The sequence below is a fragment of the Myxine glutinosa genome, chromosome 5 (assembly GCF_964187855.1).
Source record: "Myxine glutinosa chromosome 5, kmMyxGlut1.1, whole genome shotgun sequence".
Classification (NCBI taxonomy): domain Eukaryota; kingdom Metazoa; phylum Chordata; class Myxini; order Myxiniformes; family Myxinidae; genus Myxine; species Myxine glutinosa.
The window spans coordinates 175,707,031-175,721,820 of NC_136265.1; the positions used below are offsets into that span (position 1 = coordinate 175,707,031).

At 47.7% G+C, this 14,790-nt stretch overlaps 1 protein-coding gene across 1 annotated transcript in view; it reads right to left on the bottom strand.

Annotated features, from left to right (window-relative positions):
- NDUFB10 (NADH:ubiquinone oxidoreductase subunit B10) overlaps positions 1 to 12,174 on the bottom strand; it is a 28,316-nt gene extending 16,142 nt beyond the window's left edge. The window contains exon 1 of the mRNA XM_068098150.2: positions 11,932 to 12,174. Coding sequence (XP_067954251.2) covers positions 11,932 to 12,073 — 142 coding nt within the window. The 5' untranslated portion in view covers positions 12,074 to 12,174. The remainder of the gene's footprint in view (positions 1 to 11,931) is intronic.
- Positions 12,175 to 14,790: the final 2,616 nt, after the last annotated feature.

A 14,790-nucleotide genomic window follows, 5' to 3' on the forward strand; every position in this document is an offset into this window, starting at 1 on the left:
GAAGTCATAATTAATGGAAACGAGTCCTTAACTGACATAGACTAAGAATAACTAGCAAGATGTCCGAAAGTTGTCTACGTGTGGTGCGGTGGACCTGGGCACGACATTTAATGGGGGAAAAAGGGGAAGGTCGGCTCTACTGATTGTTGTTTACAGACAATGGGACTAGGGAATGGGGGATTGGGGATAGTTGGGGAGTATTGGGGAAATAGGGGAATATTTACAAGCGGATATGGAGGCCAAATTCCATATTCGCAACATTGCACCCTTCTCTACCCTCGGGGCGTCCCGACCCGATAAATTTTTACCTACTTTAGTGTGGCACGCAATGTAGTTCCCTCTACTATTAACTCTACCCTGAGTGCGACAGTTTTACAGATATTCACAAATGAGTAAATATGTCCCCCTGCGACGTTGCACCCTTCTCCTCACAGAAACACACCCACAGGATAACCGAATCCGGAAAGAATCCTCAAACTAAACATACAGCCGGTAGGGAGCATTATTTACACAAGACTACGCTGATATTTACACTACGATCCAGGACCTGTTTTTGGAGGAACACATGCAGATGTTATGCATAGAGAGAGCACGCATGCTAGCATCGATACACCAACCCACGAGTGCTCTGTGGCCTACGGCCTTTAATAAAGTGCAGAGCACCCCTTCCAAGCATCAAGCACCACCCCATCACACAGTGAGCACCATCCGGTGCACCAATAAAGTGTCTATAAATCACCGGTGGTGTCGCAGCCGGCCGATGTTCTGCCGCTGGTCTTGCCTTCGTGTGGTGCACTTGGCCTTCTTGCCTCTTTCAAAAAAATAAAGAAAGGCGCCAACCGCGTCCATTTCTATATTGTGGCCTTCAGTGGTGTCAACTAAAAGTGGTTCACCTGTTTGGCATAGGTGCCACGTTGACCCATAGGTCCTTCCACGGGTGGTGCTTGGCCGCAAAAGAGCTGCGGTCCATTGTGGGTGGCCACAAACATTGCGGTCCATATGGTGTATCGATCCAAGCAGCAAACAGCGAAAGTGCAGGCCCACAACTGCGAAGCCAGCACCTCTCTCTCCTCTCTCTCTACCCCAAAGCCAGATCCTCGGAGGTGGGAGACAAAAGAAGCAGACAAGTGAGTAAGGTGGTAAGGGCGCAAAAGTGCACGCAATGCAAGGTAATGCACACTGGGGGCACATGGGAACCAGGTGAGACAGGTACGTTCCTACCGTACGCGCCCCCCCCCCCCCCACCAGGTAACCTACATGGCCCCTCCCTTACCCCTTACTGTATCCACAAAACACGACACTACCCATAAACATCTACTTTACAAATCAACAAACATCCCTACTGTCTTCCCCGTTCCTCCCATAAACCAAATTCGTCTTCTCTCCCTCCTAACCAATCAAATTTGCCATTTTCAACTCTCATCAAAATTTGCCATTTTCAACTCAACATCAAAATTTGCCATTACCAATTCATCATCAGTCCCTCCTAGGGAGGGAGAGATGGAATCACCCCAATGTCTCATCCACGTCGTGATGCGTCTCACAAATCCAACAGCAATTTCATTTCCTGCAACAAAACAAAGAAAACACAGGTGTGGAGTCATCATCATCACCACAGGTAAGTGGCTGCGTATGGTGCGACAGGTTCATCAATCCTAACTATTTCCTAAATGACTTTAACAACTCTACACTACCCGGGGTCTTTCTCCGGCCAAACCATTGGCCCTCTTACACTATGGGTTCTAAAAACCAATTCCCATTGGCCAACTGTGGTGCTTTTCAATTTGGGGTCTCACTCCCCCGATTCATCTCCCGGTGCCCTCGCACAATTTCTGGGCTGTGGCGTGTACCTCTCCCAGTGGGCCTACCCACCTGCACACCTCCACCACTGCAGTTGCCTCCGAGCTTACCTGCTCCTTACCCTAACCTAACTACCTGGGGAAGGCCCTCTGGCACTCTCCCCACTCGGTGCCCTCTCTGGCACTGGGCTGCCCGATCCACACCCGGGATCCTCAGGCACCCACTCACAACTACCGGCTCCCAGAGCCCACCTGCGGCCTCACCTGGCCGACATCCTCACAGTGGTGGAGTGCCCAACCAACTACACACACTAACAGGCTACACGCCCAGCCATTTCCACAACACTAATGCACCCATCCACAACACCATTCTGCCACCGCACCACAAATGCCAATATCCAACCACAATTTACCTGTATCCTCTACCTAACACTTACACTACCCGCCCCGGGTACTCGTGAAAAGGGTCCACTCTTCCCCCATCCACACCTTCGCACCATGCACACCACTCCGTACCACTTACTCCAACTCTCTCCACACACCTGTACTTGCACACCTGTGCTCTCACACCTGGTGCCACCTGCACCCTTCTCTCCCCAAGCGCATTTGCGCTGATCCACAACACTCACTACTCATCCACTGCTCCACACACCTGTCCAGTTGCACACCTGTGCAATCACACCTGTTCAATTCTCACCTGTTCAATCTTCACACACACGGCATCATCTCAGCTAACTACTCCCCTCTGAAACTTGCGCTTCCCAGTCGTCCCTTTAAACTATTGCGCTCCCTCGTCATTATCATCCATACTAATCTACCTGCGTCCCCACTACAGGTATCAGTCACTAACTAACCTTAACGTCACCTAATGTCAATCTCTTCTAGATCCCTACAATATAACCTAACCCACCCGGGCTAGTTTTCACTGCCATACACCCCATAAACAATTGCTCCTTTGCCCCCTACTATGGGAAGGGTGGCAGGGATGCCCCCCTTACCCATCGGGCCCATCGCTCACTACCAATTTTGCACATCAAATTTCAACAAATCAAAAATTTGGCCAATCACTGCCCATCATCTGCCAATCACTACTGCCAATCCCTTGCCAATCATCAAATTTTGTTCTTCTCTAATTTTGGGTCCAAAACACTAACCTCATCACCCAGTCTACTCACTAATACCTCTCGGTGCGCCAATCCCTGTCCAAAGCCCGGCTTCGTAAAGCCAAGCCATGAATGCGGGTTGTTCTGTGCCAGCGGCTGGACACGTCCGGCACTCGGTGCAGGGACGGGGGCTTACCCGGGCCGAGATCCCACGCACCATCTCGGCACGGAGCCATCCAATGTCCCGATCTCGACCTGCCGGAATGCCTCAACAAAAAGTGGTCGCCATGACGACTCTTTCTATCGGGCCGCCCGCTCCGCCTAGTGGAGCACGGACGCGGCCGTTCAAAGCGAGGCCCAGCACGCACCGAGGGCCCGATTCGGCTATAAGTCGTTCTAAACTCTACCCCGTCTAACGTCGATGCTTCACCTGGACGCTTACACCCCGCAGCCCGTTCCTTGCTCACACATCCAGCCGTGCCCATGCTCCTCGTACCTTTCCTTACACACCCAGGTACACCCATTCCACTCACAGCCTTGGTCACACACCTGACCACCGAACACTGTGGCACACATTCGTTGCTCGCACACCTCACCAATACACCTCTTCGCGCCCCCTCCTCGGTCACCTCCTCTGTGACAATCACAGGTGTGCTCTCATTCGCACACCCAACCACGTGCCTCACCACCAACTCCAGCGTGCATTCCCACTCACGCTCTACCATTCCAGGTGTGCATCCTTCCATCCCAGGTGTACATCCTCGCTCACCTGTCACAACTAACTCACGCTCCATGTCACTCTCACTACTTTCACCTCCATTCCTGACAGCGCACTCACCCTTACTCTTGACAGCGCACTCTTTCCTCATGCACCTGTCCGTCACACACCTTTCTCGCGCACACTCTCCCGTTACACCCTCTGTAACACTCACCACAGGTGGACACTCTTCCTTACTTCTGACAGCGCACTCTTTCCTCATGCACCTGTCCGTCACACACCTTTCTCGCGCACACTCTTGCGTTACACCCTCTGTAACACTCCCCACAGGTGTGCATTCTTCCTTGCCTTTGACAGCGCACTCTTTCCTCAGGCACCTGTCCGTTACACACCTTTCTCGCGCACACTCTCCCGTTACACCCTCTGTAACACTTACCACACCGCGCTTCCATGTGCTCCCTCGCACACGCGCTACGACCGACTCACTCTCGCCAGCACCCTCACTCCTTGGCACGCACTTTTTCCTCACACACCCCAGAGTCGGACTTTCTCGCACACCTCCTTTTTCGCACGCCAGACCTGTCGCACACTTCACCAACGGCCTCTCACGAACACCCGGGTCTATCTCGACCCCCAAGCTTATTAAATCCCCTGGCGCATCATACGCACGACCATATTGGTCACCACTTACACCGGGTCTTCTTCCTCTTCGCTTCTCCTCCATCACCTGCGAATCCCTCATCCGGTTAATGAGCACATCATCACGATCCAAACACAGACTTTGGACCAATTCTTTTATCTCCTCTTTTATCTCTTTCTTATCCCCTCTCCGTCGCTTCTTAATTTCACTCATCCCTTCTTCCACTTCTTCTAATTTGTGCTTCACCTCTTTTATTCCCCGGTACGTCTCCTCAAGCTCATCCTCTAAGGCTACCTTGACCGTTTCCATGTGCGTCTTCACCTGCCGGTCCTTCGTCTCCATTACCTCTACCACCTCGTCCAACCTCGCTGTCAGTCCCTCACGTACCATCTGACATTCCCTCTTCGTCGCTACCAAGTCATTTTTTAGGTCATTTTGTGTCGCTTTTAAACCTCCTATTACCGCTGTGTTCTTCTTTACCTGGTCCCCCAACTCCTTTTGTCCCACTGTCAGTTGTTCTACTCCCAGCGTCAACTCCTCTATACCACCTTGCAATTTTACAGTCCCCTTTCTCACCTCCTTCTCCATGTGCTCCTTACAGTGCCTCACCTCCTCGCGCACTCCTCCGACCTCCTCACTCACTCCTCTTCTGATCTCCTCTCCCATCACTTGCATCTCCTGCCCAGATGCCACCCTCATCTGCTCCATCTCCTCCCTGTGAGCATCCAGTTTGGTTTCTACCCCCATTCTGACCCCCTCTATCTGCTGCTCCATTTGTTTAACTTCCCTTTCCGCTTGGTCCCTCATGTCCCTCAATTTGCCTTCCATGGTGTTTTCTAACCCCTCTAACCCTTTTTGCATCCCTTCCATTTGATTCTCTTGAGCGGCCATTCTGTTTTCTACCCCCATTAACCCCTCCTGTATTTCCCCTAATCTATCGTCTAATTTCCCAAATTTCTTGTCTAACTCCTCAAAATTATTGTCTAACTTCCCAAATTTCTTGTCTAAACCCTTAAAATTATTGTCTAATCCCTCTATTCTACTCCCTAACCCTCCGATCTGGGCCCCCATCCTTTGTTCTAACCGTTGGCTATTGGCCCCCATGTCCTCCCTCAATTTCTCGCTATTGGACCCCATGTCCTCCCTCAATTTCTCGCTATTGGACCCCATGTCCTCCCTCAATTTCTCGCTATTGGACCCCATGTCCTCCCTCAATTTCTCGCTATTGGACCCCATGTCCTCCCTCAATTTCTCGCTATTCTGGGCCATAAGGGCCTTCATTTGTATGAAAAACAAGTTCCAATCCACCGGGGGCGCTGCCACGGTCGCGGGCGCGGTGATCAGCGAGGCGCCATTTTGCGCTCCCGCAATGTCGGGCACAACGACGCTATTTTGTGCGTCTGCTACCCTCGCTGCTTCGCTCTCCTCCTGTCCCTCATGTCCCTCAATTTGGTCCTGGACCGACCCTGCCTCACTCTCCCCTACCGGACCCCAGCTGTCTTGGTCTGCCATAGCGCGACTTTCAAAATTCGGGTTTTTATACAACAAAACAAATTTCGGCCGTTATAATTTCGCGCGGGAAACGCGCTCCGAATCGATTCTACTCGTTACAAATTTGGGCCTAATAAATTTAGTCCCGGGTTCGAATTCCACTCCTCGACACCAATTGTTACAGACGTGGCTTAGATGTTATTTACCGAGCGGTTTTGGTATGACCACGTCTGCACAAGTTACCCGATTATACCCGAACGTTGACTAATCGCGCTACGCTAGGTCAATGAAGGAAAAGACACGCAGCTGGGATTCAAATGACACGACACCAGGGTTCAGTTCTCAAGACCTCCGGAGGAGGTTATATTGTTACGGAAGGTTAGATTACAACTACCAGAGGGACAGCATAGTAAGATAAGCACTTAGACACACTCTTATATTATTCCCAACAGACGACAGATAAACGGGACAAAAGGCTGACTCACACGGGGTTTGATGGCTAGGAAAGGCAGGATCGATGGCTCCAGGTGCACCTGGGCTCAAAGGTCAGAATCGACTCGGTCCGGTCCAGAGATGCGGGGAGGTCGCAGCGCTCGGATGGCGTCTTGTCTGCTCAAGCTGGGGGCGCATCTGACGTCACGTCCGCTACGTGGCCGCGTATATCCGGCGGGGAGTGACACGCCCTCGGCTCGTTAGCTCCGCCTCGTGGAATCGGCACGTTGCTTCTCATTGGGTGCGTGCGGGGGGTTTACCAGGCTCCGCCCTTGACGAGGAGCTGACAGCCAGCCCCTTTGTGGTAACCCCGTGGAGCGCATGGTCTGGAGCGCATTGTCAATGGCGGCTAACCGAGCCGGTGTCAGGACGCACACTCCCCCCCGCGCAGCGCCGTGCCCCTCTGTGGTTGTTGTTGTTGTTTGGGGAAGAAGATGGGAGGAGGTATGGGAAAGGTCCTAAACTCACTACTGGTGCCATATAATCACATTCTGGTGCAACGAAGAGTCATAATTAATTAATGGAAACGAGTCCTTAACTGACATAGACTAAGAATAACTAGCAAGATGTCCGAAAGTTGTCTACGTGTGGTGCGGTGGACCTGGGCACGACATTTAATGGGGGAAAAAGGGGAAGGTCGGCTCTACTGATTGTTGTTTACAGACAATGGGACTAGGGAATGGGGGATTGGGGATAGTTGGGGAGTATTGGGGAAATAGGGGAATATTTACAAGCGGATATGGAGGCCAAATTCCATATTCGCAACAATATATACATACACACACACACTATATATATATACATACACACACACACTATATATATATATACATACACACACACACTATATATATATATACATACACACACTATATATATATATACATACACACACTATATATATATACATACACACACACACTATATATATACATACACACTATATATATACATACACACACACACACACTATATATATATACATACACACACACACTATATATATATATACATACACACACACACTATATATATATATACATACACACACACACTATATATATATACATACACACACACACTATATATATATACATACACACACACACTATATATATATATATATATATATATACATACATACACACACACACACACTATATATATATACATACATACACACACTATATATTGTTACGGTCCGCGGATAAGATGTTGTTTACCGAGCGGAGGCACCGCGGCCGAACAGTTTTTCCCCGACTAACCCGATCCCCAAACGTTGGCCAGATCGCGCCACAGCTATTCAATGAGGGAAAAGACAAAGACGACACGGATGTGAAGAAGAGGAAGACGAAGGCAAAAAAAGGTTTGAAATACGATTACTATTTATTACTATTTACAGGCTCAAAGAAACCAAGGAGAAGGAAAGATAATAAAATAATATACAGAAGCTTTTAGAGACACAGTGAAAATACTAGCTTATCTAACAGGCTTAACTTATTCCCAGGGACAAGACAAAAGACAGACTACGAACACACTTACACGGGGAATGATGATAGGAATGGCAGGTGGATGGCTGGAGAGGGAGGTCCAACGGGTCCTGCAGCACGATCGGCGCGTTGGGCAGCCGCCGTTCCTTCGCGGCCCTGCTCCAAACTGCCGTCCAGGCCCCACGCTGCTGTGGCTGCAGTTTCGGTGGCTCAAGCTGCTGGGGATGCAGTTTCGGTGGCTCAAGCTGCTGTAGATGCAACCGCCACTCTTGTCATGGACCTCTCTTTTTCATGGACCTCTCTTTTTCATGGACCTCTCTTTTTCATGGACCTCTCTTTTTCATGGACCTCTCTTGTCATGGACCTCTCTACGCAGCTCTGCTCTGACGACTCCCTCCTTATCACTCTTGCGCCCGCGCTTTTATAACGCCTCCGGCGATTAAGCCGCCGGCCTTCAGGACACGCCCATCGGTGTGCTCACCTCGGCCATGGTTGGTCGCACGACCCTCTGGCTCCGCCCTTGATGACGACGGGCGGGCATGCCTTTCTTCCCCGACCCAAGCACATGTTCAATGGCGGCTTTGGCGGGGATGTAATTGGCAAATTGAGGCTTGGCCATGACGAAAGGGGAAATGGAGGTTTTTGGGAATGGGAATGAAGGGAATCTATCTATTTCACTTGGTGCAATGGAGTGTCATTTTAATGGAAGACAAGGCCTTACCCTAAAACACATAATAAAGATATAAGCGACTGAACAAGGGTTTTATAGTGTCCTTCAATGGATGCTTTATGGAATTAACTACCGGAACGCCCTTTGACCTTTACACAACACTGGAGGCAGGAGGGGCCAGACTCAAGCAATAATAATACACACAATCAAAAAAATACAGTCCTCATATCCGCAACAATATATATACATACACACACACACACTATATATATATATATACATACACACACACACACTATATATATATACATACACACACACACTATATATATATATATACATACACACACACACTATATATATATATATATATATATACACACACACACACACACTATATATATATATACATACACACACACACTATATATATATATACATACACACACACACTATATATATATATACATACACACACACACTATATATATATATATACATACACACACACACTATATATATATATACATACACACACACACTATATATATATATACATACACACACACACTATATATATATATACATACACACACTATATATATATATATACATACACACACACACTATATATATATATACATACACACACACACTATATATATATATACATACACACACACACTATATATATATACATACACACACACTATATATATATACATACACACACACTATATATATACATACACACACACACTATATATATATATATATATATACATACATACACACACACACTATATATATATACATACACACACACACACTATATATATATACATACACACACACACTATATATATATATACATACACACACACACTATATATATATATACATACACACACACACTATATATATATACATACACACACACTATATATATATATACATACACACACACTATATATATATATATATATACATACACACACACTATATATATATACAATATACATACACACACACTATATATATATATCTGTGCAGTGTCTGTGATGTGTTGTGTCGTGTTGTTTTGTCACTGAACTACTCCCTCAAACTTTTGTGAAATCGTACCAAACTTCTGGTATACACCTATCTCTCCCGTCGGTATGTCCTAAGGGTATTTTTTTCTGAAAAATGTTCTAATTGTTTTTGTTTTTTTTGGAATTTTTTGGGGAATTTTTTTTTTTCAACTTCAGTTTTCAACTTCAATTGTTTATAAAAGGTAATATCACGTATATTACAAATACATTTGTGCAAAATAATTGTTTGAATTACAACTCGGGTACAGTCATTTATCTATATATCTACATATCTGGGCAGTGTCTGTGTTGTCACTTAATGACTCCCTCAAACTTTTGTTTCCATGGTTGTGAAGTGTTTTTAATAACCTGGTGGTGGTTTTGAATCACGTGGTGGTGAAGTATTTTGAATTATGTGGTGTTGAGGTGTTTTTAAATGACGTGGTGGTGAGGTATTTATAATTATGTGGTGGTGAGGTGTTTTTAATTATGTGGTGGTGAGGTGTTTTGAATTAGTTGGTGATGAGGTGTTTTGAATTAGTTGGTGATGAGGTGTTTTGAATTACTTGGTGGTGAGGTGTTTTGAATTACCTGGTGGTGAGGTGTTTTGAATTTGGTGGAGGTGAGTTATTTTAAATTACTTGGTGGTGAGGTGTTTTAAATTACGTGGAGGTGAGGTATTTTAAATTACGTGGTGGTGAGGTGTTTTAAATTACGTGGTGGTGAGGTGTTTTAAATTACGTGGTGGTGAGGTGTTTTAAATTACGTGGTGGTGAGGTGTTTTAAATTACATGGTGGTGAGGTGTTTTAAATTACTTGGTGGTGAGGTGTTTTAAATTACTTGGTGGTGAGGTGTTTTAAATTACTTGGTGGTGAGGTGTTTTAAATTACGTGGTGGTGAGGTGTTTTAAATTACGTGGTGGTGAGGTGTTTTAAATTACTTGGTGGTGAGGTGTTTTAAATTACTTGGTGGTGAGGTGTTTTAAATTACTTGGTGGTGAGGTGTTTTGAATTACTTGGTGGTGAGGTGTTTTAAATTACTTGGTGGTGAGGTGTTTTGAATTACTTGGTGGTGAGGTGTTTTAAATTACTTGGTGGTGAGGTGTTTTAAATTACTTGGTGGTGAGGTGTTTTGAATTACTTGGTGGTGAGGTGTTTTGAATTACTTGGTGGTGAGGTGTTTTAAATTACTTGGTGGTGAGGTGTTTTAAATTACTTGGTGGTGAGGTGTTTTAAATTACGTGGTGGTGAGGTGTTTTAAATTACGTGGTGGTGAGGTGTTTTAAATTACTTGGTGGTGAGGTGTTTTAAATTACTTGGTGGTGAGGTGTTTTAAATTACTTGGTGGTGAGGTGTTTTGAATTACTTGGTGGTGAGGTGTTTTAAATTACTTGGTGGTGAGGTGTTTTGAATTACTTGGTGGTGAGGTGTTTTAAATTACTTGGTGGTGAGGTGTTTTAAATTACTTGGTGGTGAGGTGTTTTGAATTACTTGGTGGTGAGGTGTTTTGAATTACTTGGTGGTGAGGTGTTTTGAATTACTTGGTGGTGAGGTGTTTTAAATTACTTGGTGGTGAGGTGTTTTAAATTACTTGGTGGTCAGGTGTTTTGAATTACTTGGTGGTGAGGTGTTTTAAATTACTTGGTGGTGGTGTTTTGAATTACTTGGTGGTGAGGTGTTTTAAATTACGTGGTGGTGAGGTGTTTTAAATTACATGGTGGTGAGGTGTTTTAAATTACTTGGTGGTGAGGTGTTTTAAATTACTTGGTGGTGAGGTGTTTTAAATTACTTGGTGGTGAGGTGTTTTAAATTACTTGGTGGTGAGGTGTTTTAAATTACTTGGTGGTGAGGTGTTTTAAATTACGTGGTGGTGAGGTGTTTTAAATTACTTGGTGGTGAGGTGTTTTAAATTACTTGGTGGTGAGGCGTTTTAAATTACGTGGTGGTGAGGTGTTTTAAATTACTTGGTGGTGAGGTGTTTTAAATTACTTGGTGGTGAGGCGTTTTAAATTACTTGGTGGTGAGGTGTTTTGAATTACTTGGTGGTGAGGTGTTTTGAATTACTTGGTGGTGAGGTGTTTTGAATTACTTGGTGGTGAGGTGAGCGCGGCGAGCCGAGCCAAGCTAATGTGTGTGCGCGCACACACACACACACACACACACACACACACACACACACACACACACACACACACACACACACACACACACACACACACACACACACATATATATATATATAAATAAATAATATAAAACTAAAGGTTGGAGTGAGACATGGTAACGACAGGCCAAGGTTCAATTTCCTGCCTTTATCTTATGTTCAACCAGGTACCGGTACTGTACGTTTATTTTTGTGGTAACGAGTCAATGACCGTAGCGTAAGTTACCCCAACCCTTGGTCCTTGTACGTGTAAACCCGATCAACTTTAACCCAGGCCTCGGCTCGTTTGCTTACCGTGTAAGGTCGTGACGGGCAAATCGACAACGTAGTAAAAAGCCTTCACCAACAACTTTGTGAGGTCGAAGGGCCCTCTGTCCACCACTGGGGTTTTTGTTGCTGGTTGGGCATAAACATCGCGATCGTAATCGATTGGCATCGTCTCCAAATGAAACCGTACACACTACACAGGCATAGAATGAAGGACGTGCGATCACCAATAATGAACGAACTGTCACGGTTGTTGTTGTTGTTGTTGTTGTTGTTTAATGTTATAGTTTTTTCCCCAATCCCTCCTTCCCGCTCGTTTTTCGTTTTTAAAAGTGTTTTATTTTTAATGACCCCTAAATATAAATAATAATCGACTTTCCCTCGGTATCGAGCAGGATTATATATAATTATATTTCATGATTGTTTTATCTTAATATCCAAGGGAGGCGCAAAGCGCTTGGGATCGTTTCTCTGTATGCAGCTTTTAAATGGGGACTGAAAATACGTTTCTCGGCTTCTACCGGACGAAATAGACTGCAAATTTCAGAAGTAAATGCTTTGTACGTCGAGGTAATACCCAATGTCATACTGTTGCAACACTTGTTCTTTTCTCAACACCAGATGGGCGTTTCGACAGGCAGGCTTTAGGAGTCGCGGAAGGCGAGAGGACGAGGCCATTTCGTAGGGTTCGAAGCTCGTTTATTGGCGCTGAGGAAGCGCCTCTAGCGATTGACTTCCAGCCAGTGTAACGCTAATTCCTGTCACAGGAATTCTGAGATCATATAAGTGGGCGTGGCAGTTCCTGATTGGTTCGTGTTGGGGAACGCCTTCTCGCTGCCGACGTGACGTAAATTCGCGCACGCGCACTGGTTATTGGCGCTGAGGAAGCGCCTCTAGCGAATGACTTCCAGCCAGTGTAACGCTAATTCCTGTCACAGGAATTCTGAGATCATATAAGTGGGCGTGGCAGTTCCTGATTGGTTCGTGTTGGGGAACGCCTTCTCGCTGCCGACGTGACGTAAATTCGCGCACGCGCACTGGTGAAGCTTACTCGATCTTACTCGATCCCATATTACATGTACTTTCATTGCATACAAATTATACTTCCTCCTAGAAATTCCATGCCCGAACCTCAGCGCAATCCAAGAGGATTCACTTGTTCGTACAGAAATCTCCAGCACTCTAAACGCGAACGAAAGTGGTACAGCTTTGATAAACACAAAACCCTCTTCGGAGGGAGGGCGTGGCTCCACAACCGCGCGTGCGTCACTTCCACACAACCAAAAGCCCCACAGGCCCGTGCACGTGCACGTGCCTGCACCCCACACACGCAATCCTTCCCCTGCAGCCCACACACAAACATTCCCCTGCACCCTGCACCCTCAAACCTTCCACCGCACCCCACACACACAATGCTTCCCTCGCACCCCACACACAAACATTCCCCTGCACCCCACACACGCAATCCTTCCCCTGCAGCCCACACATGACCAAACATAAGGTAACCGTCACATGCGAATAAGTTAACCGCGACATGCGAATAAGGTAACCGCTACATGCGCCTCCCCAGAATGCACTCCCACAGGCATGTACGTAGTTCGCAGGTGCGCTCGGCAGTGCCGAGAAGGCTCGAGCAGTGCTCGGCCTCGGTACACGCGAAAAAACGCTGCCGTGGGGTTGAGCTGGCCGAGGGGCTGGTCAAGGCCTCGGGGGAGGCTGCCGAGGTTCCTCGCGGGCCTCCCGAGGTTGCAGTTCGTGGGCGCGCTCGGCAGTGCCGAGAAGGCTCGAGCAGTGCTCGGCCTCGGTGCGCGCGAAAAGGGGTTGAGCCAACCGAGGGGCTGGTCAAGGCCTCGGGGGAGGCTGCCGAGGTTCCTCGCGGGCGCGCTCGGCAGTGCCGAGAAGGCTCGAGCAGTGCTCGGCCTCGGTGCACGCGAAAAGGGGTTGAGCCAACCGAGGGGCTGGTCAAGGCCTCGGGGGAGGCTGCCGAGGTTCCTCGCGGGCGCGCTCGGCAGTGCCGAGAAGGCTCGAGCAGTGCTCGGCCTCGGTGCGCGCGAAAAGGGGTTGAGCCAACCGAGGGGCTGGTCAAGGCCTCGGGGGAGACTTCCGAGGTTCCTCGCGGGCCTCCCGAGGATGCAGAGTAGGAGTAGTAGTTGCGCGAGTTGCAGCTTTCGACACGCGAGCTGTAGCTGTAGAGTTTTCGCGAGTTGCGAGCAGCAGTGCGCACGAAGGTAACGAAGCAGCCGTGCCGCCAACGTCAGTGCGCGCGCAAGAGATGAGCAGCAGTGCCACCCACATCTCGTAACTGCGTTCCTTCGGAGGGTCCTGGAGCAGGCTCGCCCCTCTGGTCATGGAGGAGGAGCCGAGCGCGGTGCGCAAACCACATGGCCGCTCGTCGTTTCCGAAACTCCAGCAGTTCGATCGAAACTGCGTTCGAAACCGCGCCCGCATCCGTTCGGGAGAAGCCGGGGTCACCAGTTTAGGTGGCTTCCCTGGCCAGGGCGCGCTTGCCGTGTTCGTTTGCAGCCCCCGAATCCGTTCGGGGGCAGCCAGGGTCACCAGTTTAGGAGTCACGGAAGGCGAGAGGACGAGGCCATTTCGTAGGGTTCGAAGCTCGTTTATTCGTACAGAAATCTCCAGCACTCTAAACGCGAACGGAAGTGGTACAGCTTTTATAAAGCCAAAACCCTCTTCGGAGGGCGTGGCTCCACAACCGCGCGTGCGTCACTTCCACACAACCAAAAGCCCCACAGGCCCGTGCACGTGGATTATGACCAAACATAAGGTAACCGTCACATGCGAATAAGTTAACCGCGACATGCGAATAAGTTAACCGCGACATGCGAATAAGGTAACCACTACACTGCCACCATCAAATGGGCAATGCTG